The sequence below is a fragment of the Bipolaris zeicola genome (genome assembly GCF_000523435.1).
Source record: "Bipolaris zeicola 26-R-13 unplaced genomic scaffold scaffold_307, whole genome shotgun sequence".
Lineage (NCBI taxonomy): Eukaryota > Fungi > Ascomycota > Dothideomycetes > Pleosporales > Pleosporaceae > Bipolaris > Bipolaris zeicola.
In genome coordinates, this window is record NW_006912356.1 from 1 (window position 1) to 24593 (window position 24593).

Consider the following 24593-nt stretch of genomic DNA (forward strand, 5'->3'; position numbering starts at 1 on the left):
AGTGTCGACGTTGACGCGCTGGTGGGGCGCGACCGATTCGCTTGGGCAACCGATTCGCTTGTGAACCACGTTAGATGATTCCATTAACATTAATGCGTTCTCTTATGGGCGGTTGGGGAAGATAAGTGGCTATTAGCACAAATGATAGACAACATTTGAATTTGTGATCTTGGTATCTCTCTTCTCTCTTTTCTCAAACGTTCCCAATCTCACATCTATAGTCCCTTTTGATAGAGTGTGAAGAAAAAGAAGATCGCGACGAAAAAAACAACACATTATTACGCCATACAGATGCAAAGAACATAATCAGTTCTCCAAGTTCGTACGTTTTCTTGTCGATTGAGGGGAAAAAAGGAGAGAAAAACACAGAATCGTTTCGACCCCGCAAAATGCAACGCGATAAAACTACACCTCTCCGTCTTGGATAAAATCTTACTATTCCTCCTCATCTTCGCCCTCGAAATCCTCTGCTACTTCTGTAGGGATAAGCACGTTCTCAGGCCTATCATCGTCTTCCTCGTCATGCACCGGATGGCTGGCACCATTCACGCCCGCCTCGCCCATCTGCACTTCCGGCGCCGTACTCGGCATAACGCCGCCATTCGCCTTGATAGCTTCGACCTTTGCTTTCGTCATTTCATACACGTACTTACCCAAATGCTCTACATCCTGCATCTGAGCCTCGCCGGGGATGGTAGTAGCGGCGGAGTCGACATGACGCTGCGTCTCGCCGAACATTTCGTCGGTGACGAGTTCGAGTTTGTCGGGCCGCTGAAGGAGGATGTCGAAGGCGGGTTTGAGCTCGAAGACGGATTCGAAGACAGAGCGGCGGCCGAGGATGTAGAGGCCTAGGCGAGCGCGGGAGAGCGCGACGGTGAGACGTCGAATGGAGCGGAGGTAGCCTATTGAGCGGGTGCGGACAAGAGAGAGGATGATGTCTGTTTTGAAGGGCACATGTTAGTGAGGCTCCTGATAAGTTTAGAACAAAGGGTGTAAGAACTTACAGTCGTTTTGCTCGCCTTGGTATTTGTCCACCGTAGCTACTATCCTCGGGCGCCCGAACAGTGGGTTGTTCTTACACTTGTGGCCTAGGACATCGTTGATCAAACTCTTTTGGCCAGCATACGTGGTGAGAATCGATATCTTGTTCGCGGGGTACCCAAGCAATCGCATGTACATGTACAAAGCGACCGCATATTCGGCTTCACCCAAGTTGATCATCCAGTGTGGTGTGGGCTGCTCTTCTCCTTTACCCTTGTAGTCTTGCACATCGATGAACTGGTACTCGTGCTTGAAGCCTGGGTTCGCGATTTGGAACTCAGGGTTGGAGACAACAGAAGGCAGGTTAGAGAGCGAAGGATAACGCCATTTGTAGAGCTCGGCGATGGACGCGCGGGCGCGACCTTGTTGGTCAAGCATAATGGTCGGTACGCCTAAGCGGACAAGCCGTTGGAAGAGCGACTGTTCCAGGTTGGCATATTGGCGGAATGCGAGATTTTGAATGACAGGAGAGTTTTGAAGATGATCACCACAGAGGACTATACGTTGCAATGGAAGTTCGCCATTCTGTGGATTTTGCAATGCGAGTGGGATGAAGTTCTCAATCTCTGTTATTTGAGCAGCTTCCTCCATGATGACATTGTCGTAGTGGAACCCTAGCGATGCGATTTCTTGTCTTCGCATGGCAGCGTGTGTCGATGTCATTGCAATGATGCGGGCTTCCTTGACAAGCAGGTAGTTCGCCTTGTCTCGCGGGTTTCGCAGAAGCTCAAACGGACGAATGTCCTCGAGCTCTGCAAAGATCTTCTGGACATGGCGATAGCAGCCCTGTGCAATATCAAGAATCTGTTGACGGTCTACTGCAGGAGGGAAGAGAGGTTGTGGTGCATTTGAGAAGTAATCTTTGAATGGGAACTCAGTGATTATCTGCTCAACACTCGTTTCCCCGGATGTGACACTATCCCAGTACTGCGTCCACGCTGGTTTCACATAGACAAGATTGAAGTAATCTGCAGTCTCGCACGAGCTACCGTGGGCACCCGGTGCACCAAAGTTTTTGGCTAGACGGTCAACTTCAGACAAATAGTATTGTCCTCTCTCAAGGAACGACTCCACTCGTCCGTGCTTGCTGTAGCTTGCATCCGTCTCGAGGTCCTCTTCACCATGACCCAACCGCAATAGGTGACGCTCGTCGATATCAAGCGCCACAATCTTCTGGAATAGCTGATTAAGCGCCTGGTTGCTGTGTGCAACAAGCAAGGTCCGCTGGTCCGGGAAGTTGTGATATATATTGGATATAATCTGGGTCGCGACGTCCGTCTTGCCGGTGCCTGGTGGTCCGAGCACCACTGTTAATCCCGGCTGAGTTCCCGAAGTGATGGCATCAACTTGGGCAGGTGTGAATCGGACTTTGTTCAGCTTTGGCGCATCTGCAGGATATGGACCCATGTTCGGTGGCTTGTACGAGGATACGCGAACCAATTCCTGCACAGGTTGTGCAACCTCAGCCTGGTCCCGGCGCCGCTTTTTTGACGCTCGTGGTGGTGCATCCTCTGGTTCCGCTGCAACAGGAAACTCTAAAAGATATGGGGGCTCAACAGGTGCATGTGCTTCCTCGTTAGGTTCAACGGATTTGCCGGGAAATGATTGAACCAGGTGCTCCCAGTCCAAAAAGGTATCGCGAAAGTCAATCTTATTTAGCCGATTAGGGAGTCGCTTGTAGGATGCAGATGAAGGATCTCCATAGCCCAAAAAGACCTCCTGCAGCCAAGATGGTGCTGGGATATCCGAGAGGGTTAGGCGCTTGATTGACTCTAGGATCGGCAAAAAATTGTTCTCACGTCCTTTTCGGCGAACAATGAGGTTGATTTGCTCGTAGACGTTGGGCGCTCCTTTGGCTGTTTGTTCCATATCGGCGTAGTACTGCTTCGCATCGATGTTGACAAGGAGCCGTCGTTGCCTTGCCCTTGGTCCAAAGCCATCGTCACGGGCTTGTTCTCTTAATGGTCGTCCCTTGTCGTCCAGAACTTGAACCACCTGGGCACATCTCATCCGACGCAGACCAATCTCTTCTCCACTGCCGACATCCGCATGATGACCGTTTCGCATGGGTACGTCGTCTTTTCCCTCAACAGCAAGGAGAAAGACTACATCATCTGGTCGGAGCTGTTCCCAGTCCCGACGTACTGGATACTGAAGCCGACTGACATCAAGTATGATCTCTGCTCGAACATAGGCGGGGTGCTCTTCTCCGACTCTTGATGGTGCCACATCAACGATGGCAGGCTTCATGATGGGCAGTGACATTTTTGATACACCGGTGAACTTGGTGTTGACGCCTCTGCCTTTTGGTTTGACGCGTTTTACGACGTCCTCCATGTCTTTGCGAATACCGTAGAACGACTCGGCCCGGTACAAAATAAATGATCTCCACAAGAAATCGCCCATGGTCAGGTACTGGAGGTTCAGCTTTGGAATGGCAAGTGGTCGTGAGCCGTCGTAGGATTCGTTTCGCAAAAACGTAGTTTCATAAAGAATCTTTTCTGTTGGTAGTACTGACATATCGCGGATTGTGTCTTTGAAAGTCGGGCGTTGCTCGACGAGCATGATTAGGGTCTCCATGTAGAAAGCGCGATCCCGCACCAAGTACGTCGTCGCGGGATACTCTGTTCGTAGACCCATGAGCGAGCAAAGTTCAACAAGCTCTTCGTCACTCAGTGTACGCAGGTGGCCATCCAGCTCTTCCCTATTTCCAATGCTCTTGTAGTTTGCCAGTGCCATAAGTTGGAGTTTTTCTTGGAATGTAGCGTAGCCCGTCCGTTGCAACTTGGACAAAAGGTCATAATGCTGCTGATCATACTCGAGTTTCGACAGTTGTCTGCCAGTCTGGTCCTCGATGGAGAAGTTGGTGAAGTGGCTGAGCAGGTCAAATAGATCGCGGAACAGGCCGTTGTCCTCATCGGCGTACATGGGCGACAATCGGATAGCCGAGAGCATGTTGAGGTCCTTGAGTAGAGTGTTGACATATCTCCTTGTAGGCAACTGGCTCTGCAAGTCTATTAGCAGCTCCATGAAGCGCTCACAGTAGGCCATATTGTCCCTCATGTCTTGGCTATTGCTACTGTTGTATAAACGGTCAATGAAGTCCAGAAGGAGGGTGTAAAGCCACGAGCGCTCAAAGCGTAGGCGAGCCTGTAGGGCATCGTCTCCAGCGTCGTAGCGCTTCGATGCAGCCCTCCAAGCCTTGCGTAGCATGCTGTGCTGCTCGAAGTGATGTTCGCGCACAGCATCTGAATGCAGGTTCTGCCATATGGATATGCCAACTAGTGGAGCGCACTCTTTTCGCACCAGGCCACTGTCGAGTGATTGGAAGGCGCCGATGACAAAGGATATGAGTTGTGTACGGATCTTGCTTGGCTGCGAGGGGTCGACGGTCATGGACAAGATGCGACGGAAGAAGGATGAGAATTCGTCGGGCTTAGTTGAGAAGTGTTCTGTTCAGTGTCAGCGCAGTCCCTTTAGTAGCCAGCAACAACGGCGCAACGTACCCCAAGACGACAGGTTCTCCCTCCTCTTAACATTGACCATAAGGGCCAGGAGCAGATGATGGTAGTTTGATGCATCCTCTGTAAATCCAGGCCACAGATAGCGCTCCAACAGCTGCAGATTCTCGAGAATCAAGAGCGACGAGTATGCAAAGTCGGCGCTCTCCAGCTGGTCCCAGAGCTCCTTTTTGACGACTTCGGGGCGCACTTTGGGCGTCTTTTTTGCGGCCAGCCAATTCTTCCTCGCGACTTGCGCGAAGTGGTTCTCGCCATGCAGGTCGGCGACAGTTGGGCGGGCATGTAGGCTGGCTAGGTCGGCCGCATGCGCAGCGGACGCGCCTGGGGAGGTAGTGGAAGACATGGCGTCGCCCGTCGGGGTAACGTCGTCCATGTGGTCTGGCTTCATGGCCATGGTCGCGGTACAGAGAGGGTGTCGGCGCAGGTGAAGGGGGGCGCGCGCATTGTCGACGCACGAGGTTTGGCGAATGGCGTGGTGACGCGCCAAGAAGTAAAGTTTCTGGAGTGGATGGCGTTGCGGAAGCTCCAACGACTACCGGCCCGCAGTGCCAAGCCTTACATCCAACCTCACTCGCCCAGCCCGCAACAAGCACGCCCTCGGCCGCAGTGCATATCAACACCACAATGACCAACGCAGACGAGGCAGTCAGGCACCAGGCTGTCGTGCCGGACAAGCTCCCCACCGGAGAGTACCCTGTGAGTCAATTGCGTCCTCGGCTGCCCTGCAATGGCTCGCACCAACTAACGCCAACAGCTCATCGACAATGACCCGTACGCCTTTATTGTCCTCTGCTGCACATGCCATGACTAACCTCTGCCAAAAGACACCTTAGCCGCGTTTTGCGGTACACCCGCCCCTCCGACTGGGCCTACGGTGCCGCCCTCGGAAGTTTGAGCCCTGGATTGATGCTTTACTGGGAGAAGGTGTCGCCCTCCATGGTCGGCAAGGGTGGTTTCGCCCCCGTCTTGCGATTGACCGGCGCTGTTGGAGTGGCTGGATGCTTTATGTTCGCCTATTCGAGGTCATGCAGTATGTCATACACGGGCAGGGAGGCAGACCACATGCTAACACTTAGCAGTGCGTTTCTACGGTGCGCGTGAGAATCGGCGCGAGGTGGAGATGGACATGCGCGAAATGGTCGACAAGGTCAAGAAGGGCGAGCCGCTGTATGGAAAGTCGGAAATGAGCGAGTACATGCAGGGAGTCGCTCACCGAAACTCGCGCTTTGCCGCTACATTTGGTCACGTTCTCCCATGGCCAAACCTCGTCAACCACCCCTACCATGGTGTTGACACCGCAAAGTACTACCGACAGGCTGAGTTGGAACTTGAGCAGGAGAGGCTCGCCCGCGAAGGTCGGTAGAGCCAGAGAGGCTGTAACAGACAAAGCGTAGTTTTTTGAGTCACCGTGGCTGTAAATAAGTTCAAACAAGCCAAGTGAGCATGTATCAACATGTGTTTCTTGTTTTCATTTCTAGTTTACAGGAAGCCCCTCTAAGACCTTGTCCTGTCCAAACTCGGCCATTTTGAATTTGCTAATCCAGTCGTCCCGATTAATGTACGCACCGCAGATCCTTCTCTTCCCAGTGAAGCTGCTCCGTCCATGCAGCACCCTCCAGTTATCAAAGATCAGTACCCGTCCAGGCTTCAATTGCTCCCAGTACTCGTTTTCCTTCTTCTTCAGTAATGCATCAAACTTCCTTGCGGCATCGTACCACTTTTCCACCTGATCGATGGGGAGCTCAATCGACGCGCGATCAGAAGAGTTCCAGCGCACGCGCAGGAGATTCCCCGTTGCAATATCGTGTTCCAGCACAGGGAAGCCGCGGTACGGCTGAATCGATATGCCATCGTTTCCTGACGCATGTCCATGAACATTTACCGTTGCGAGAATCTCATACGCCTGCTTGTCCGTTTCAAGAAGTTCTTCAGCGACTTTGAACCCGTCAACGAGCAAACTCGCTCCGCCCTCCCCATCCGTATGCGACAGCAAATGGAACGCCTGCAGTCCCGCCGGATCGGAAAAGTACGTCGTATCCGTATGCGCTTCCAGCGCAATATTCGTATACGCCGTATCCTTACTCGCCAAATCAGCCGTAAAGTCGTAGAACCCACCATAATGCGTCTCGCGAATAAACGCAATCTTCTCCAACAACATCTTGGTATGCTGCGGATCCTCAAACGGCGTCCCATCTACATAGCAAAACCCATATTCCCGCAAATTCCTCAGCAACCCCGCCAATTCCCCGCTCACAACCCCCTCGTACTCGACTGTCGGCGGCTCACTCGCAACACCCTTATCCCACAGCGAAAGCGGCACAAGCCCCAACCGCTGCACCACCTTCGCCGCCTCCGTCTTCAGCGTCTGGCGCAGCAGCGAAAAAGGATAAAAACTCTCATGTCCATCTTCCCACACAACCTTCAACCTCCTCCCTTCCCCCTCCTCCTCCCCTTCCTCCCCTTCCTCCCCCTCAACCTCATACCTCTCCATACCAATCCCCGGCGGAATCCCAAACGAATCCAGCAACCGCTGTCTCGTATCCCCATGCATACACCCGCCACACTGGCAATTATCCCTCAGCCATACATTCGGGATCCGCTTGTCCCCCACCCACACGCTCCCCTCGTCCACTGTGACAGTATCTCGTCGCGTACGAGGTGTCGTAGCGCTAACACGCACGTTGTACGGCCCGCGCATTCTATGCTGCAGCCCGCGCCGCCGTGCCTGCAGCGCGGCGAGTTCGAATTGCGCCGTCCGGAGGAAGTTCGACATGCTGGTTGCGCGGACGGGATCGGCTCTGCCTAGGTGGAAAGACCGGGCTTTGGAGCCGAGTTTGCTGGTATATGGGACCGGGCTTATTTTTGTGGCTTTTGGTTCTTTTGGAGTCGCAGCACTGGTGGGGTCTTTGGTATCAACATCTTTTTTAGGCGGTTTGGTTCTACCGCCATTTTCGGCGTATTTGGGTTTATTCGACGGACATGTAGCCTGCATGGTGTTTAGTCAAAGTTGTACATGATATAAGACACGTGATTTGTATGTTACTTCAGAGTACGTTCTAAGTTGCGGTACATATCTCGTGACATTGGCGGTCTTTGGTGTCCATCGCGATGCTCGTGCCGCCAACATGATGGGCAATTGGGGGGTGTCGAGACAGGGTGGGAGGGTGCAGAGACAAAGAACAACACCAAGGTTTGAGCGATAGGTGGTTGTGAGCCGAGGGAAAGATTGGTCGTACAATGATGCGGAGTCACCAGCTCGGGTATCGGTTACTTCGAACTCCACTGGACGGCTTTTGGAGGCCAATATAACCTATCTAATCGAGAAAAACCTCATCTTCTGGAGATCAAAGGCACCATGGCCTAATGGTAAGGCGTTGCTTTCCGGTGGCAAAGATTGTGGGTTCGAGTCCCACTGGTGTCGTCTTTTTGCTTTTTTACTCTTTTGATCTTCCAATCAAACTGTCTCTTCCTTTATTCTCGCTTTTTTCCTTTAAGCGAGTTGGTTTTTTTGGTTGTGGAGTGAGAATACAACTACTAGGCCCCCCCACCCCCACCTTTCGAAACTTGTAGATCATCACTCGACGCTAACATGCAGAGGTTTCTAGGTACACATCTAAAACATGAAGATGCTCGGCGCAATTTCCTGTTGGAAAACGGCTTGAATCAGTTTTGAATCAGTTTTATGCATATGGAAAACTCACAAGCAAAACCCCACCAAGTCGCTATAATTCAATCGCATGTGTGTCAAAGGATATGATTAAAAGTACATGAGACATGAAGATTGCTCTCTTTTTCTCTCTCTCTCTCTCTCTCAGCTAAGCATGTATCCAAGAAACCAAAATGACAACTCCCATGCTATGCTACCACTATGACAAACAACCTCCCCTCCCCGCTTCACAATCATTAAACGTAATGGTAAAAAGTCTGAAACGCATGCTATCCTTCTTTGCATGCTCCAGTTCCCCCGTATATAGCCTGCATATGACTACCAGAAACTACACCAACCGATATAATGCTGGCATAGATTCTCCAGGTTGGTTGCTTCCTTGATGAGTCGATCGACCTGCATCTCTGTCTTCAATTCCTCTCCTTTGCCGAAATCACGGCCAGTCAGCTTCTCCTTGACGCGGCTCAGGACTTGCAAGGCACGCGCATTCTGCACTTCCTTGGCATCGGCCTCGTTGTTTTGGGGTGGAGCAACAGAGGAGCGGTGGCGGGGGCGACCGACAATGCTGGACATTTGGTGTGGGTCGGTAGTTGCGGCGGCGGTGTCAGCACCCATGATGGATTGGCGGCGTTCAGACGGGTAGTTGGGCTCCACAGGCGACGCATCGCGGTGGTTCAAACGCCAGGTCAGGAGGGGATCGTGTATGAACTGTGTTCGAATACGTTAGTATCAATGTGTTTCTTCACCTTTGACTTTATAGAAAAGTGACTTACAGCTTCAAGAACCGCCATGACACTCTCCTTGTTGCTTCGTAATACCCGCATGACATGCTCACAAGTGGTTCGGTAGCTACCCTCGATATTGCTCACTTCCATGGCATATGTCAACATGCGCGTAAGACGGAACGGCACACGCTCAGGATACTTCTCGCGGTGCATGGCCACCTCGAAACAATCTCCGAAATCGATGTGGATAATCTTGCCGGTAACTCGATCCAACATTAAGTTACTTGGGTGGCGATCTCCCAGGCCGAGAATGTATCCGACCATAGACATGACAGCGAGCGAACGCGTGTAGTTGGTACGGCGATCCAGCCAGGCTTCCGAAGATTTAGATTTCAGCCAGAGGACACGGTACAGATCTTGACCCGTCGTATTATCGAGGGCGTAACCGAACACTTCCACCTTTTGCATAAGAGTGAGGCAATCGTAGTCAGGCGCCATTTGCAACATGATACGGTGCTCAATGTTAAGCAAGATCTTCCGACTGTCTCGATACTCTCGGATGAGCACGTGCAGCGTGTCACTGTTAGGGACGAAACCAAGCAAGCCAGACTGCGTACTAAGCGGAACGGCAGCATATCGTTGGATATTAAGGTGACGCTTGCGTGACTCCACGTCGTTGGAGAGCAGGGTGTTGCAGAGACCAAAGAGTTGCATGACACGTTCATCTTGTCGAATGTCTTCGTGTCCTTTGAGAATATGAGTGTGTGCTTTGCCATCGCTGCCACGCATTTCCAGTTTCCTAGGTCGCTGTTTGGACTGGATAACAGTCGCGACTGGATCAAAGGAGATGATTCGAATAACAGGCTTACCAACCTGGTAGGTTCCAGGAACCGCCAGCTCAAGATCATGCGCTTCCTTGAGTTTTGGCGAGACATACTGCAGTTCAAGCGTCATCAGCGAAGGTAGTTGTCGCGCAATCTTGCGGAACACCTGGTAGTAGAGATCCCACGCCTGGTTGAGATCGCCTATTTCACCGGAGGTCCTGAACGTGTTGCACCAGTCACGGGCCTCCTGGAGTTCACGACCAAAAGACTGGATGAACGAGATTTCGCGGAGTGTCTCAGGGCCCTTGTCGAGCATTGCGTGAAGGGGTGCCAATGTGGCGAACATGCCGTCTATGTTGTGGTCGCCAAAGTACAATCGACTGGCTTCCTCGAGACCCTCATGCCATTGTTCGTGCCACAGGACAGCGATACGGATCAGCTCATGACTGACAAGGTCGGCTTGCTCAACCAGCTTTGGCGAGTGTTCGCGCATAGCCTCCATAAGTTCCTTTGCAGATCGCTGACGTCGTGAGACATCGGACTTCATGGAGACAGTCAATGGGAAAACCAAAGCTTGAGGATGTGCTTTTCCAACTTCAATGAGCAGTTGGTGTATGGATTGTCGGACGACTGCGTTGGGCTGGTTAATTCGAGCAAGCAGTTGCGGGATGACCTCAAGCCAAGTATCGATTGGAACCGACTTCGTGCCTTCAGTGATGGTACGGTTGACTCCCTCTCTACCACCATAGCTGAACCACAAGGTAAGCAGCCTAAGTGTGTCTTGCAGCGAACTGGTTGACGATAGTGCAATGGATTTGAAGAAGCCTTGAATAGCCGGGATCACATGATCGTGAATGATGTTATGAGGCACGTCGGTGGCCTCCCGGTCAGACTTGGATGTGATGGAGTTGATGACTTCAAAGTTGGCAAGTGCCCACGCATGCCATGCCTTGTACCAGTCTTTATTGTAGCGTGTAGCAGCGGCGTAGGCGGCGAGTATTTCATGCACAAACTCGTGGTCCCATTCACCGTCGTTGAGCTCTTGTTGCCAGTCACCCTGCTTCAGATAGCACTTGGCCAGCAAACGGTGGCATTCGGCAAGATCCGTAGGCGAAGTGCCAGTGACTGACCCGTTCATCAGACTCGACCCATGCATGCCATTGACCCCGTTGTGTCCATTCGTGGCAGCAAAGGGGTTCACATTACTGAACATGTGCTGACCATTGGACATGCCGTTCATGCCATTCTGTGCCATCATAGGGTTCACTGCGGCTCTGCTCCTCATAGCAAGGTCCTCGGAAAGTCGCGTAGTGAAGTCCTTCATGCTATCGAGTGCTTCTTGCTTGTGATTTTGGTCGGCCCACATATACTTGTATGTAGTGTAGGCCACGGGGTGCGAGATCTCGTGAGCATTGTTGCGCACAAACTCAACCACGGTGCTATCACCAGTACTCTCAATATCAAGCAACTTCTGAAGAGCCTTGTTTGCAAGGTTCATCCTGTTGCTCTTCCTGCACAGATTTGTGTATTTGATCCACATGTCGGTGCCTTCTTGTGGTGAGATGACAAGCTGGCGAACCTTGATCATACGCTGCCAGACTTCTGGATTCGGTTGCAATCCCCTAAGTCGCTTCATCCAGGTCTTGCGCATACTCTTCTGCTTCTCGAGGTTTCCCTCGTTCTGTTTGTATTGCATGATTTCCTCAAGCTCTGCAAGCATTTGCACGCGAATCATTGGCAAGTAAGCTCGCTGGTACGACTCTCCCAGAAGCGAGCTGAGCTCCGTGTCCAGACCCTTTCGAGCCTTTGCGATCTCGTCGACAGCAATTTCGAATCGGTTGTTATGGATGTTGAGAATAGAAGCAAAGAATGCGCGGTCGGGCGACTGCTCCTTCATGACACCAAGGTAGTTGTCCATGTCTGCAAACTTGCCCAGACCCCACGCAGCCGTCGCAGCAAGCGGTGCTATCGCCTTGCGATACTCTTGCGAAGCATTGGCCCACTTCTCCTTAGACAGACTAGAAAGAAGATCCCACTCGCCCAGAGCGTGCAAGCATCGCATCTTGCCCATAGTCACATCGAAAGAGTCAGGCTCTTCAAGCTCACGTCTCTGGTAGGCAGCAAGTGCCTCATCCCATTTCTGCAATTTCTCGAACCAAGTCTCCTTGAGCTCGACGTCGTGGTAATTCTGTGCCTTACGCAAAATACCAAAAGCTGCGTCGGTCTGCTGGAGCTGGTTGTTGATGCTAATAAGGGCTTCCACAGCGCTGGAGTTCTGCTCCGCGTTGAATTCGAGCTCCTTGTAGTGCAGTGCTTTGGCAAAAGCATGACATTTACCAGCATACATACCAAGTATCCTGACATCAATGGGCAGTGCTTTATCGTCGTGCTCCATAAACTCTGCCAAGTTAAGCAAAACCTGAAGAATTTCCGGCGGGATGTTTGGTGACGTGAGTGCGGTTTCGATGGACCGAACAAGTTCTTCCTGATATTGGTCGTACAACTCCGTCCAACACGAGACGAAAGCAGAGTTGAACAGTGTCCTGGCGATGGGGTTGTACACGCTTCCGAGCGGTGTGCAGGCACGTAGTGCTTGCTGTGGCGACTCCCTGAGAAGCTCGACACTGAATCTCCGCATCCATTCGATCCAATCCTCTTTGGTGGTTTTGTTGGAAGCTTCCCAAGCTTGTTTCAAATGTTGTTGGTTGACTGCTAACTTCTTGGTAAGGATCTCGGCGGGGTTCAAGTCTTCATCATCCTCGCCGTATCGCTCGTCTGGACTAAGATCCTGCGGGAGGGGTTCGCCCTTCTGCAGTTTCGATACGATACGGGCATAGTTCTCATGAGGCACCTTGTGCGCAACCAAGATTTTGCTGACCGTTGGCACAAAATGAATGTAGTCTGGACCGAGCTGGAAGATGAGGGCGCAGAGTGTCTCAAGAGCGGTTTGCTTCAGGGTCGGCTCACTGCCAGCAAGTACTCGGCAAATGGGATGTATGATGCGGGCTGCAAACTCAGAAACGTTGACCTGCTTGGAAAGTCGACCCAATGTTTCAATTGCATGCCTTCGGATCTGAACAGGTTGTCCGGGCTTATCGAACATCTTGACCATAACCGGGATAATGAGGTGCATGTACTCTTCGGCACTTGAGCCGAAGATGAGAAAAGCATGCAGTACTCTTTCTGAGGGTAGACGCTTGCCGGTCTGATCCGAGTCGAGCACACTGAGCATAAGTGGTAGCACATCAGCCAGGTAGACCTTGAACTCGCCCTCCAGCGAGCGGGCAATAGCCTCTATCAGGGACAAGATGGTGGCTTGCAGTTGCGGGCTGCTACTCCAATATTCTTTGATGGTTGAAAGAATACTGGGCAGGTAGGGACGAATATGCTGGCGCACAATACGGACTAGCTGGCTGAGCTGGTTGAAGTAACCTTCTGAGCGCCCAGCTGGTGTCGACCTGATAACGTGGAGGAAGCCAGGCACGACCTGGTTGAGGAAAGGAACGCATTTCAGGCCCATGGTTGCGTAAATGTTCATGACAGCCTCTACAATTGCAGTATGATACTGCACTAGGGAGGGATCCTTTAGCAGTCCCATGAGCGTGCTAATGACAATGGTCGGGTAATACTCTTCATTGGAGGGAGTGATACCCTGCATGATGAGGGAGACATCAGTGATGGCTTGAGCTTCCAATATGAGATGGGTGTCCGGTGATTGCTCCATGATTTTCTGGTACTCATCCGGATCTAGTGCTCCAAGGGTGCCCATGAGTCGAACGGTTTCCCTTCTAAGTTCACCTTCAGGTTCGGTCTTGGCGATGTTCATCAGGATGTTCATGAGCTCCGGGTACTCTCGGTATGGTTCAATCACATATCCAGCGTTTGTGGCCAGTTGTCCAAGCGCCTTCAGGGCAGAGAAGCGTTTGGCGTCCGATGTCTGATCCTGCATAAAGTCCAAAATGACGGGCATGAGGTCCTTGATGTATTTGATCATTCCTTCGCCGCCGACTGTGGCAAGGTCACCAATAGCTTTGAGTGTGGTTGAAGCGACCTCAGGATTTGGATCTTTGCACTTTGGAAGCAACACTTCGACAATGGGATCAATCAGTGGCTTGATGAGACTGTCGGCGGCACCAACAAGACTACTAATGAGTTTGGCACTTTCTTCTTTACTGCGTGGACTGTTCGCGTAATTCACTTCGGTCAGTAGCTGCAGAAGGACTTTGCGAAGTGAAGGAAAAACATAAGCAGGGTTGACAGCTGTCAACCGACCGATGATGGACATGGCAGCCTCTCGGATGCCAAATACCTCGTCATTCAGGGCGAGAAAGAGAGTACGGACATTGTCAGCTTTACCAAGGTGACGGTCGAAGCGGGCGTCCAATGCTACCAAGACGTCCCACCGGATATCTGAGTCAATGTCACCTACGCCGACAGTTAGAAGCTTCTCAATAATGTCGCCAACCACTTTTGTCGCGTGAGTGCTAGTCTGGTGAACGATGGGATCTTTGACAAAAAGTTGACAGCAGGTCAAGGCAGCACGCTTTCGAATCTCTGGGTTGTCTGCTTCGACATATCGAATAGCAACATCGCGAACAAACTCGTTCAAGACGTGCCCTGTGAAATCAAAACTACCCAATGTGTGCAGTGCCAGTGCAATTTCTGCTTCTCGTTGGGCGATCGTCTGCGGGTCCTTGTGGTCGCGTGTCCATATCTGTGGCGGTTGTGAGACTTGGTAAGGGCTACCCAAAGGTAAAAAGTGTCGGCCAGCAAGAATCTGGCTGAGGAGATCCAGCAGCTTTTCCTGGATCATGGGCCGTGAAGGTGGTACGTAATGAGCCATGTCGACGAGAGCCTGAAAGAGAGAATCGCTCAGCCCGCAAGAGAAGATGGGATCTAGCAAGCGCTCAACAGACTTGGTAAGGGCCTGACCGACCGCCGCGGCAATCATACTGAGACACTGGAATATCGGCGCTTCATTTATGACGCTTTTGTTCCGTGCCTTTGCAATGAGGCCTTCCTGGATGAAACCGAGGATACCTTCCAAGTACGGCGAGATGGCGACTCCCACAGCGTTTGCAATCTGTCCAATAGCTACAAATGCTTTATCCCTATCGCGATCTTTCCTAATCAGACCTTGGAGGTGGAGCATGCACTGATGGAGGTACTTTGTCGCAAACTCGGTAGGTGAATAAGCAGCCAGAATAGGGATGATGAGCACCACCTCCCTCCGCACCAGCGCATCGCGATGCTCCCTGTACTTGAGCACCTGCTCAACCGTCTCCTTGTACTTTTGGTCGTTCATGAACATGGCACTCTTGTCAAGCAGCTCCTTCATAGTGAGCAGTGAACCGTGGATGGCCTCATTGGTGTTGATTGTGAAGCCACGCAGAATTTCGTCATAGACCTTGCCGAACCAAAGTTGTCGCATTTGCGAGTCACGCGGGGATATGATCTCGAAGCAGGCACTGATGGCCTCGGCCGCAGACTCTCGGATGAGGACCTTGGGATCGCGTAGGGCTACCCAAATCACCTCGAAAATCTGTGCAATCCATTGGTACATGAGGGTTGGCGAGTTTTTAGCCAGCTCGCGCAAGATGAGAACAGCAGCGAAGCGCCGATTCTCCAGGCGTTCCAACTGCAGCCACTCGAGAGCACCCTTGACTTCTGCCTCGACAAGTTCTGCTGTAAGGGTGCCACCAGGTTTTGCGAGACGCCCGAGAGCCTTGGCTGCTACCACCATGGCTGTAATGTCCTGGCCCCGCATCACCGCCCTCAGGTACGAGGCAAACCGCGTCGTCTTCTGACCCGCATCGTCGCCGCGGAAATCGATGAGGGCGTTTAGCGCGTGGATGCCGCCGATGCGTTCGTTCGAGTCGCTGCCGGTGACAATAAGGCCCGAGATTCTGGTGTAAACTTCATTGTTGAAATTGGTAAAGAGATTGGGCGCGAGTTCTGTGCTACGTCAGTTTTCCGAAGCCTGAGCGGGGTTGTTTTTTTCTTCTGCATCGCGCTGCTGCCTCACCTCGGTGCGCCGACTCGACTGTCTGCCGCAGCGTGTTTGCTGCTCGCTGTCGTGTCTCGTCATTCTTGGAGCGTAGTTCGTGGACTATGCGGTCCAGCGTGGACGAAAGGGGACTCTGCTGCGCCATCCTGTCTGCTTCACCTGAAGCCTCTCGCAGCAAGAGCGTGGATGCTCAATCCATCCATAGAAAGGAAAAAAGAGACAAGCAAGAGAAGACGCGTGGGTGGAATTGGAGCGCAGTCAAAGTTAACTGCTGTGTCGGCACAGCACGTCGTATGTCACCAAAGCGGACTAGTAAGCTCTGACCCACATCAATCTCGCGCTAGTCCTAAACCTTACACCGGGGAAGCGCTTCGTCATGCAAAGGCCATCAGCAGCGGTGAAATATCAAGTAAATGCTACCATGCACAAGCTTGTCAATTGAATCCAGAACATGCCACGGCCACCAATAATATTATCTTCGGACATACACGTTGCTTTTGCTATGATACATTTCCACTCACCGCGCCCCGCGTACAGTCATTATGCCATATGCCTCTTTCTAACCGCCCAAGACGCCCTGCGCGGCCTGCCCAACCAGTCCACCTAGCTGCCCAAAGAAGATAGACTTCAGAATGGTTTCACCTTCTCCTACCGCCCACATGCCTGCCTCACTTAGCTTTTCGCGCCAGATATGCTTCTCCTCCTTGCTCAGCTCATCCCACCTCCTCGCCGCGGCGTGCTTCTTCAAAACTTCCTCGTCTCCCTCATGCACTTCTGTGCTGAGGGCGCCATCTGATTCAGAATCGTGATGAACTACCAGAGCTTTTGGCTCAGATGGGATATCTGCTGATGCTGTCTCGCCGGACAAGACATGAGGCAGGTGAATATGCAATAGATCGGCGATGCGGTGCGACGTCTTCACAACTGGCGAGTCTGCATTGTTGAGGACAGATTGGTGACGTTTCTCCCGCAGGGTTTCACCGAATGTCTTGTGTTGACCGGCTGCATTTTGTAGACTGGCAGGGAGTATGCCCTTTGTCAGGTTACCTTCTGGATCCACGAGTGACTGTATCAAAAGCGCTAGGACTGCGACAACCATAGCTGTGACGAGGTACGTCGCCGCTGTAAACAAGTTTCTCGACTGGGCTGTCTGCAGGACATGGCGCGATCCGATATTTTGTAGCGGGAAGGTTTCCACGCTGATCGTATTGCCCAGACTGGTACTCGCCAGACGAAGGTATGGGGTTGCTGGGCGGCCTTTAGAGGCCTCTGGCTTGTGGAACGGTGAAAATACGACTTTGGTCATTTGGAAATCGTGAACCTAGTTTCAATTAGTACACACAAATCGCAATCGCTAGGCTTTCTTCTTACATTGTCGTAACTGTTGAAAGAGTGGAAAGCACTCAATGAGTCTCTCGATGGGCCATGGTAATCCATCGTGTAAACCGTCAAGGACATGTCAATCGCCGCTATAGCAATAGCAATCTGATAGGCGCCTTGATCATCCGCGTCAAGGAGAGCGACGTCCATGTCAGTCGCCGCCTTCACGTGCTTCGGTAACGCCTTTCGTAAAGCAATACTGCCCCCGTCCTGGTAAAAGTGGAACAACAGCAACTCGACCCCGCTCCTGTTAGGCTTGTTCGCGAGCAGAAGCAGATGCTTTGGCGAAAGCCATCGTACACCTCTTAACTTGCTTCTCGCACCCTTTTCTACGAGGGGTAATGTGTAAACCTTCCGATGTTCATTTTTGCCTTTTGTCTTTCGTTGTTCAAAATCGTAGCGAACCTCCTGCACAAAAACTTCATAATCCGTCACATAGGCTACCCGGAATCGCCCCTCCTCTTGTGTGAAGATGTCGAGATCGTTTGCTTCTTGGCCTTTGTGCAGCTTAATGCGTTCTATTACGTCTTGGTTCGATGGCTTGGTGGATGTTGCGTTGAAGACTACAACCTCATTCTCATCGCCTGCAAGTCCGGAAGCAATTGCGCCGATCCGCCTATTTGGTGTGTTGGTCGTCGTTCTTTGCGGCGGTGACAATCGGATTATTCGTTGATACCCTTCCTTTTTCGCGCCAACTGATTGCGGGGTTGTAAAAAGCGTCGTCTTGCTGAGAAACTCTATGTTGCCATCCTCCTTCTCCGCACCGCTGCTGGCCCCCTTATTCTTAGGAAAGCGGAGTTCAAAGGCGCGCAAGTGTTCGTTCCGCGCAGCCAAGCGGTCTTCCTCGCTACTGTTGTTACCCGCGAACAGAATCAGGCCATCCTTGGTGGAAAGGTTCTCCAAACAGGTGATCGAGTCATCTTTGCTTGCCTCGATCTCGCCAATGGCTTCTACGGTCGGCGCTCGTGAGCTAAAGTCGAATGCAGTGATTTGGTTCTTGACTCCAGTACGCCCGGCCTAAACAACAACGAGCCGCGATTAGTACATGTATGTATACGGCTCTATTCGAGCATTGTACGCACCCCTCCGCCACCGCCTACTACGAGGATCCCGGGCCTATTGCTGGCAAAAGTGGCCGCGAAGATGGGGTAGCTTGCTGCTGCTGTCAGCGGGGTTGCGCCTAAGGGGCTACTGCAGCGCAAACATACTCTTAGCTTTCGAGACAGTAGGTCGCGACATCGGATTATTTTGATACCGCGCGACGCACGGTAGGTTGTTGCCGTTGTCCAAGCTTCGCGGTCAATCTAATCAGGGTACAAATATCCGCGCGGGGTGAGCCTCTAGGAAATGCGATTCGGGTAATTGTGTCGCGTAGTGATAAGGGTCTTTTCAGGGATGCGGGAAGATCGTTGTGTATAGGAAACAGGGCTGGATCTCTGGTTCTGTCCACGTTGCGCGCAGGAAATCAACAAGCCACCTGCGCAAGCGTCATAGTTCTGGCCAGTTTCATGGTAGGGCCTTGGCTTATCGATAGGGCTGAAACAACCAGGTTCCGCCTCCGAGGGAACAGCGATCAACGCCCATCACCCAGGGATACCATGTGCAACCCAGCAAGCAAAGCAGATATCCAATGATGCGCAACGATCACAATTCGTTGTACTCCAGACTAAAAAATGCTATCTATGATGACCTTTAGGTCGGGGCAACCTCCTCCTCGTACGCATGCTTCATCATCATCATCGTCGTCATCCCAAAAACTAGTTCCTCTTGTGGATATCGTCCTCCTCTTTTTCGTAATCCTTTGTGCCAACACACGCCGAAATCAACGCCGTCTGACACCAACAGAGTACCACTAGCCAGAAGAAACCTCCGGCTCACACCGTCTTCCGTAAAAAAATCAAAACGCCAGGATGCTCGCTAATTGGAATCCAAGAAGTCTCCTAGACCTTAACCCGCCTCCCTTCTCTTGACATTAGCAGCCTTTTACCTGCGCATACTCTCCACTCTATTCGCCTATCATGTGCATAGTTGCCAATGGGTATTTGGAACCGAGGCGTCACAACCCAAACAACCAAGGGTCGCCATCATCAGCTGCACTTTGAGTCAAGGCACATGTGCGTGCCACGTCGGCAAACGGTCCGTTTCATTGAGGTAAATGATAAGGTTGTTGGAACCATTCTACTGTGGCAGTGGCAATGGCTGTCCGTTTGCTGCTGCAGCGCGGGCTTCGGCTTGGGCTTGTGCAATGACATCAGCCTGGTGAACGGCACTTTGCACAATTTGTTGTTCGTCTGGGCTGAGGTTCTTGGTGAGGTCTTCGTAGAGCGCAGGCTGCTCTTGTTGTAGGCCTACATCATGTCAACATACAACTTGAGTACTTTCGGTGCAAACCACTTACGGAGCAGGGCATGCTTGAACATGCCGTATGGCTCGACCTTGTCAAGGGGTGTCTCCAGGAGACTCTCCTCTTCAAGCTCATCGTCATCTTCATCGTCGAGTGAGCTGAATTTCTGTGCCTGTTGCTTGTTAGACTTTATTGTGTGCTTTGGGATGTATAAGCCCTACCTCTTCGTTTAGGAAGTCGAGATAGGCGGCGCTCTCATCCTTGACATCCTCGGCTTCATCGGCTTCATTACTCCAGTCAGCTTCCTGCTCCCACTCTTCGTCTTCCTCTTCTTCGAATTCAGCCGAGTAGTCGAATGTGTCTTCCTTCTTCGCTTCTTCGCGGTCTATGTATATGTTAGTACGAACATGTCATAAGATTGCTGCTTCAAAAACTCACTCTTCAGTGCCGCAGGAAGTGTTTGGAAGAGACGCGTGACGCCCTGTAGCAGACGTGGCCAGCCCTGTTGTACGCTCACAGGAACATCCTGGGCTCTCAGTGTCAAAAGTGCGCAGATAGCCGAGATACACAGCTTCTTGTCGTGGACTCTGGTGAAGTGGTCGATGCTCGAGAACCAGAGACTGAAGAACTTGTTGGTCCATCCATTGCTCTCAAGAACGTGTAATGCCAATGCGGGGTTGTAGTAGATGGAGTTAATGACTACCTCCATCAGATGTATCCGCAGAGACTTGACCTTAGGCTCTTCATTGGTCAGTACATGCATGGTTAGTCCAATGAATTCTGGGATGTAGTCATCGACAGAACCGCGCATGTTGAGCATGATGATCTCAGCTAGCTTGCAGCCGCAGATGCGATCAACACCGCCAACCTTGTCGTCCTTGAAGATTGTCCTGACCATGTCGACGATGGCGTCAAGGTATGCTCGGTTTTGAACCAACATGGGGGTACCATAGTTGACAAAGTTTTCAAGCGCAGGAAGCATATCTATATTTTGTGAGCAATTTGATATTGATAATCAAAGATTTAGATGTACATACCTTCGAGGTAGAGCTCAGCGCCGGCCTTGAACGTTCTATGTATCAGCTCAAACGCCTGCCACATGGTGCCGGAGATGCTCTTGGCAGCGAAGGTGCAGCTGTCGATGATCTCAAAAACTTCGTTGTACAAATCTGCGAGGAAATCAGTATAAATAAAGGGGCAGGCAACCGATTGGATTGCATACCGTAAAGCTTGTTCTCGAGAGTGATGGTGATGACGGGCATCAGGATAGTCTCCAGGTGCAAGAGGACATCGGGAGTGCTCTCCAGGGTCAGGATGAGGGTACCAATGGTTTGCAGAACACCGAGCGCAGTGATACTCTTCTCATCGAGGAAGTCACCATACTCGCTATCCTCACCCTTCTCCTGGTTCCTCGATACCAATTCTCGCACGATACGCAGGTAAGTGTCGCGCAGCTGTTCGCTCAGCGCTACAGCGAAGGGAGTCAACTCTGGTGCAAAGACTTCGACAAAGTCCTCCATCACGTTCGACAGGGCATCGACATCGACCTCGTTTGCGAGCTTCAGGAGTTGCTGCATGACCTGAGGAATGTTTTGCTTCATGTTGTTTCGGATAACATCGTGACGGATGAGTGGCTGAAGTGACAAAGCTGCAGCCACGCGGACTGGGAGTGTGGGGTCGGCCATGGACTCGAGAATGTTGCGGTAAATGATGATGAGGTTGTTTTGATCCTTGAAATCGAGCTGCTCGAACTTCTCCAGGGTGTCGCATGCGCGTGCACGGAGGAAGCCATGGGGACTTCGGAACTCGGGGAAGACATGTCGTACGAAGAAGTACTCGACTTGGTCCGCAATGGGGCTCTTCTTGCCCAGAATAACACCAGATAGCGTACCAATCATACGCAACGCACCCTCCTTTTCCCGCGGGTTCTTCTCATTGTCGGGTGCGGCTTCGTAGCGGTTGACGACTTCGTTGACAAAGTTCAAGACAGTAAAGGTCTGCTTGCGGCGACTCTTGGTAAGAGTGACTAGGAAGTTGGTGGCAGCAACGTCGGGCGCGGTCACATCCTCGTAAAAGTTCAACTTGCGGTGCAGGTACTCCTGTGGCTCCTCCTGGAACAGCTCAATGTCTTCGTCAGACTGGCAAAGTACTGGGAATACGAGATGCGCAATGAGGTTGTCGGTGTGAGGCTTGAGCAGAGTCCACATGGTCTTGGGCTTGATGCACTCGTCGAGGAAGTTGAGTGTGTAGTACAAACTGGCTTTTGACAGCCAAACCTGCTTTCCAACCCACTTCTCAACCTGCTGGAGGTAGATCTTGAGGATCTCGGGCGCAAAGTTAGCAATGAAGTTCTTGGCTACCTCGGTGTAATCGACCTCGTTGTTCTTGCCCAGGGCAGTGGGGTTGCCATATCTAGTTATTGTCAGTATTGCCCGCATGCAAGGTACGACGCTGTGCCACCCACCTGACGTATAATCGGTTCAAGTTTGCATAAGACCACTTCTTTGCCTTCCACCAGTGGTTTACTTCGCGCTCGTCGAGGTCTTCGGGGAGTGATGACTCAGGGGGCTCTTTGCCGACCACGGTCAGGAACAGCGTACACCAACCAACCATGACTTGTTGGTCGCGGAGAGATGCGGGGAGATCGAACTGCATACTAGTCAGCCGCCGTTTCTGCCATGCGCGCGTTGGGACCTTACATAGATGGCGTGCTTGTACACCTTGAGCACAGTCCGTAATATCTCGCCAGCTTCCAGGCTTGTCTCGCCCGCCAGTGAGTTGCCAATGTTGAGCAACTGTGGAAAGGACATGGCAACTATCTTGTCAAAGTCTGCGCGGTTCTCGCCAGACTTGAATCTGTAGATTTTGCATATCGCCAGCAAGCACTGCACACCGGCAAACACCGACTCAATATTCCCAGCGTTCAGCAGTTGTACAGTAATGTCGAGGAAATCCGGCCATTTGGCAGGGAAATCATATGCGAGGATCTTCTGGAGGGTAGGAATGAGTTGGAGGCGCACTTGGGGTGGAGAGGCGACGAGGACGGGGATCAGACGGTTGCGGAAGGCAGTCTTCTCATCCTCCGGTATGGGTATGGCCTGGCTATACTCCTCGGCAGGCGACCAGCCCTTGGATATGCGGTTCTTGAGGTAGACGACGGCTGTGGGCGGGACGTTAGAGGGGAGGGCTCTCATGTGCATACTTGGTGGGCGCATACTTACTCGACAGACGCACGGCGTTGTTTTGCTCCTGCTCAAGAATGTCTAGCAGACCGCCGGTGAAGCCTGGCTTTTCTTCAGCCTATGTTTCCGTCAGTGCCCTGTTCGAGTATGGATCGTGTGTCGCAGCCACCACGCACATGCTTGAGGTCGAGCTCGGCCTGCTGTCTAACGGCGGCATTCGCGTCGAGCGTCGCCTGGATCCGGTCCCGCAAGCCGGCAACGTCCATGGTGGAGAGTGGCTGGCGGAGAGTGCGTCGAGGATTGGCGGCGGCCTACTGTATGTAGCAGACGACGTCCCAGGAGCCGGTGCGGTGAGAAAAGGCCGGTGGGGGTTGGGGTAAGAGGGTAAGTATATGTACGCCTATTGCTGCGGCCACAGACGGTGGCGTCGAGTAAGAATTGGCGGGAGAGACAGAGAACGGACAAAGGCACGCGTGCTTTTTCCCTTTATTTTGCGCCTCGTCGGGCTTGTGCAGCTTGTGCGGGACGTGAGGATGGAGGGGCAGCAGTTAATTTTGTGTGGACCAGAATCAGAATCGCGGCTTTCCCCCTAGCATCCTTAGCGCACGTGGCGGTCAATGCATTCTCTCCGCCCTCCCTGCCCTTGGCCCTTGTTCTATTCCCCCACCACGCACCCTGTCATGCTTTTATATCTGACTGCCAGTCGGCCGTATTGAATACCAAACATGCTGCATCAAAAACACGCAAATACTGATTGACTCGAGAATTACTCTTTGCCCGCCAAAAGCCGCTTCCCGCATCAGCATGCCTAGAGCCGTACCTGCAGCGTGAACACTACAAGTCGACTGACTACAGCAGACCCTGAAGCACCACTACCATGGATAGTGCTTCTCAGAGTCTAGACCAAGAAGACATTTTACTGTCATGTTGGGGGCGGCTGATTGTCCATCTTCTAGTATGTATCCGCATAGTACTCATTGCACCATCTGGTTCCAATGTCAATACGACCCGATCTCTGAGCAAATGGCACCATGCCAAATCGCTTGAGCCTGATCGTGTCACCCTTCTGACCTATCACGACCCTTGATCTTAGCCACCATGGTGTACGTATGCGATTAGCACATCTGCTACGTCGGCACCCAAATCAGGATTTCAACATTATGCGACATCTGCACAGTTTGTAAGAAATGCACGTATATGCGGGCAGTTTTGTTGCGGATACGAAGACGATGTGACATGACTCTGCAAGGGTGGCCCATCCCGAGAGCTGAATGATTCCAAAAACCGAGCGCTACGTCTGTACACTAGGTACTTGCACATGTGTAGAGTATGTTCCATACCTGTCGTCATAAACATGGTTCTCCCATGCACATCGTTTCACCTAAAGACACACTGACAATGGGGTTTCCCGTTGACAGATCTGCGTATGGCGCAACGGTCGCAGTCCGCAGACATGTGATTGGCACACAAGCCTGCACCTGCTTTTGTGAAAAAAAGTGTAGTAGAGGTTGAGCGGCGTCAAGGCTGCAGCTCGGCAGACGGACTAATAAAGAATTGTCTATGATTGGACATGGATGCCTTCAACAAAAAATAGACGACAGTACGACCTATGAACTTCCCTGGTCTTACAAATTTCCAAATGATAGACATCCATTCACGAAGATAGCAATAGCAAAACTTTGATTATTTCAGTCTATCGTACTCTCCAGGACACAAGGCCCGTCTCGAGCAGGTCTAGGCTCAAGTCCCCTCAGCAAAGTCACGTGCCTACATCACCAGCCACCAACCTAGAAGCAATAGTAATAGTGATAACGTATTCTATCACCGAGCGTGCCACATCACCGAGTGTGCCACTTTTTCTTGGCATCGCGAACTTCACGTACGAAAACTTAAATTACTCTA

The 24593-nt window shown here is 51.9% G+C and overlaps 7 protein-coding genes across 7 annotated transcripts; 2 read left to right on the forward strand and 5 right to left on the reverse strand.

Annotated features, from left to right (window-relative positions):
- Positions 1-435: 435 nt before the first annotated feature.
- COCCADRAFT_110061 (uncharacterized protein) lies at positions 436-4905 on the reverse strand (the record flags this gene model as incomplete). The annotated part of the gene is made up of 3 exons (XM_007719414.1): positions 436-938; positions 1005-4493; positions 4548-4905. The coding sequence occupies 3 exons, from the start codon at positions 4903-4905 to the stop codon at positions 436-438; spliced, it is 4350 nt and encodes a 1449-aa protein (XP_007717604.1).
- A 281-nt stretch (positions 4906-5186) lies between these two features.
- Positions 5187-5925, forward strand: COCCADRAFT_110060 (uncharacterized protein; the record flags this gene model as incomplete). Its single annotated transcript, XM_007719415.1, has 4 exons — positions 5187-5258; positions 5317-5333; positions 5387-5592; positions 5642-5925. 4 exons carry the CDS (start codon positions 5187-5189, stop codon positions 5923-5925), a joined length of 579 nt encoding a protein of 192 aa, XP_007717605.1.
- A 111-nt stretch (positions 5926-6036) lies between these two features.
- COCCADRAFT_41337 (uncharacterized protein) lies at positions 6037-7689 on the reverse strand (the record flags this gene model as incomplete). The annotated part of the gene is made up of 2 exons (XM_007719416.1): positions 6037-7439; positions 7590-7689. 2 exons carry the CDS (start codon positions 7687-7689, stop codon positions 6037-6039), a joined length of 1503 nt encoding a protein of 500 aa, XP_007717606.1.
- Positions 7690-8547: 858 nt separating this feature from the next.
- Positions 8548-15930, reverse strand: COCCADRAFT_9478 (uncharacterized protein; the record flags this gene model as incomplete). Its single annotated transcript, XM_007719417.1, has 3 exons — positions 8548-8937; positions 9003-15733; positions 15804-15930. The coding sequence occupies 3 exons, from the start codon at positions 15928-15930 to the stop codon at positions 8548-8550; spliced, it is 7248 nt and encodes a 2415-aa protein (XP_007717607.1).
- A 414-nt stretch (positions 15931-16344) lies between these two features.
- On the reverse strand, positions 16345-18404 carry COCCADRAFT_110067 (uncharacterized protein; the record flags this gene model as incomplete). Its single annotated transcript, XM_007719418.1, has 4 exons — positions 16345-17106; positions 17157-18182; positions 18248-18321; positions 18374-18404. The coding sequence occupies 4 exons, from the start codon at positions 18402-18404 to the stop codon at positions 16345-16347; spliced, it is 1893 nt and encodes a 630-aa protein (XP_007717608.1).
- Positions 18405-19343: 939 nt separating this feature from the next.
- COCCADRAFT_110057 (uncharacterized protein) lies at positions 19344-22957 on the reverse strand (the record flags this gene model as incomplete). The annotated part of the gene is made up of 10 exons (XM_007719419.1): positions 19344-19513; positions 19564-19681; positions 19731-19894; positions 19948-20493; positions 20547-20678; positions 20732-21921; positions 21974-22158; positions 22209-22669; positions 22731-22809; positions 22868-22957. The coding sequence occupies 10 exons, from the start codon at positions 22955-22957 to the stop codon at positions 19344-19346; spliced, it is 3135 nt and encodes a 1044-aa protein (XP_007717609.1).
- Positions 22958-23568: 611 nt separating this feature from the next.
- On the forward strand, positions 23569-23778 carry COCCADRAFT_110065 (uncharacterized protein; the record flags this gene model as incomplete). Its single annotated transcript, XM_007719420.1, has 1 exon — positions 23569-23778. One exon carries the CDS (start codon positions 23569-23571, stop codon positions 23776-23778), a length of 210 nt encoding a protein of 69 aa, XP_007717610.1.
- Between the last annotated feature and the right edge of the window lie 815 nt (positions 23779-24593).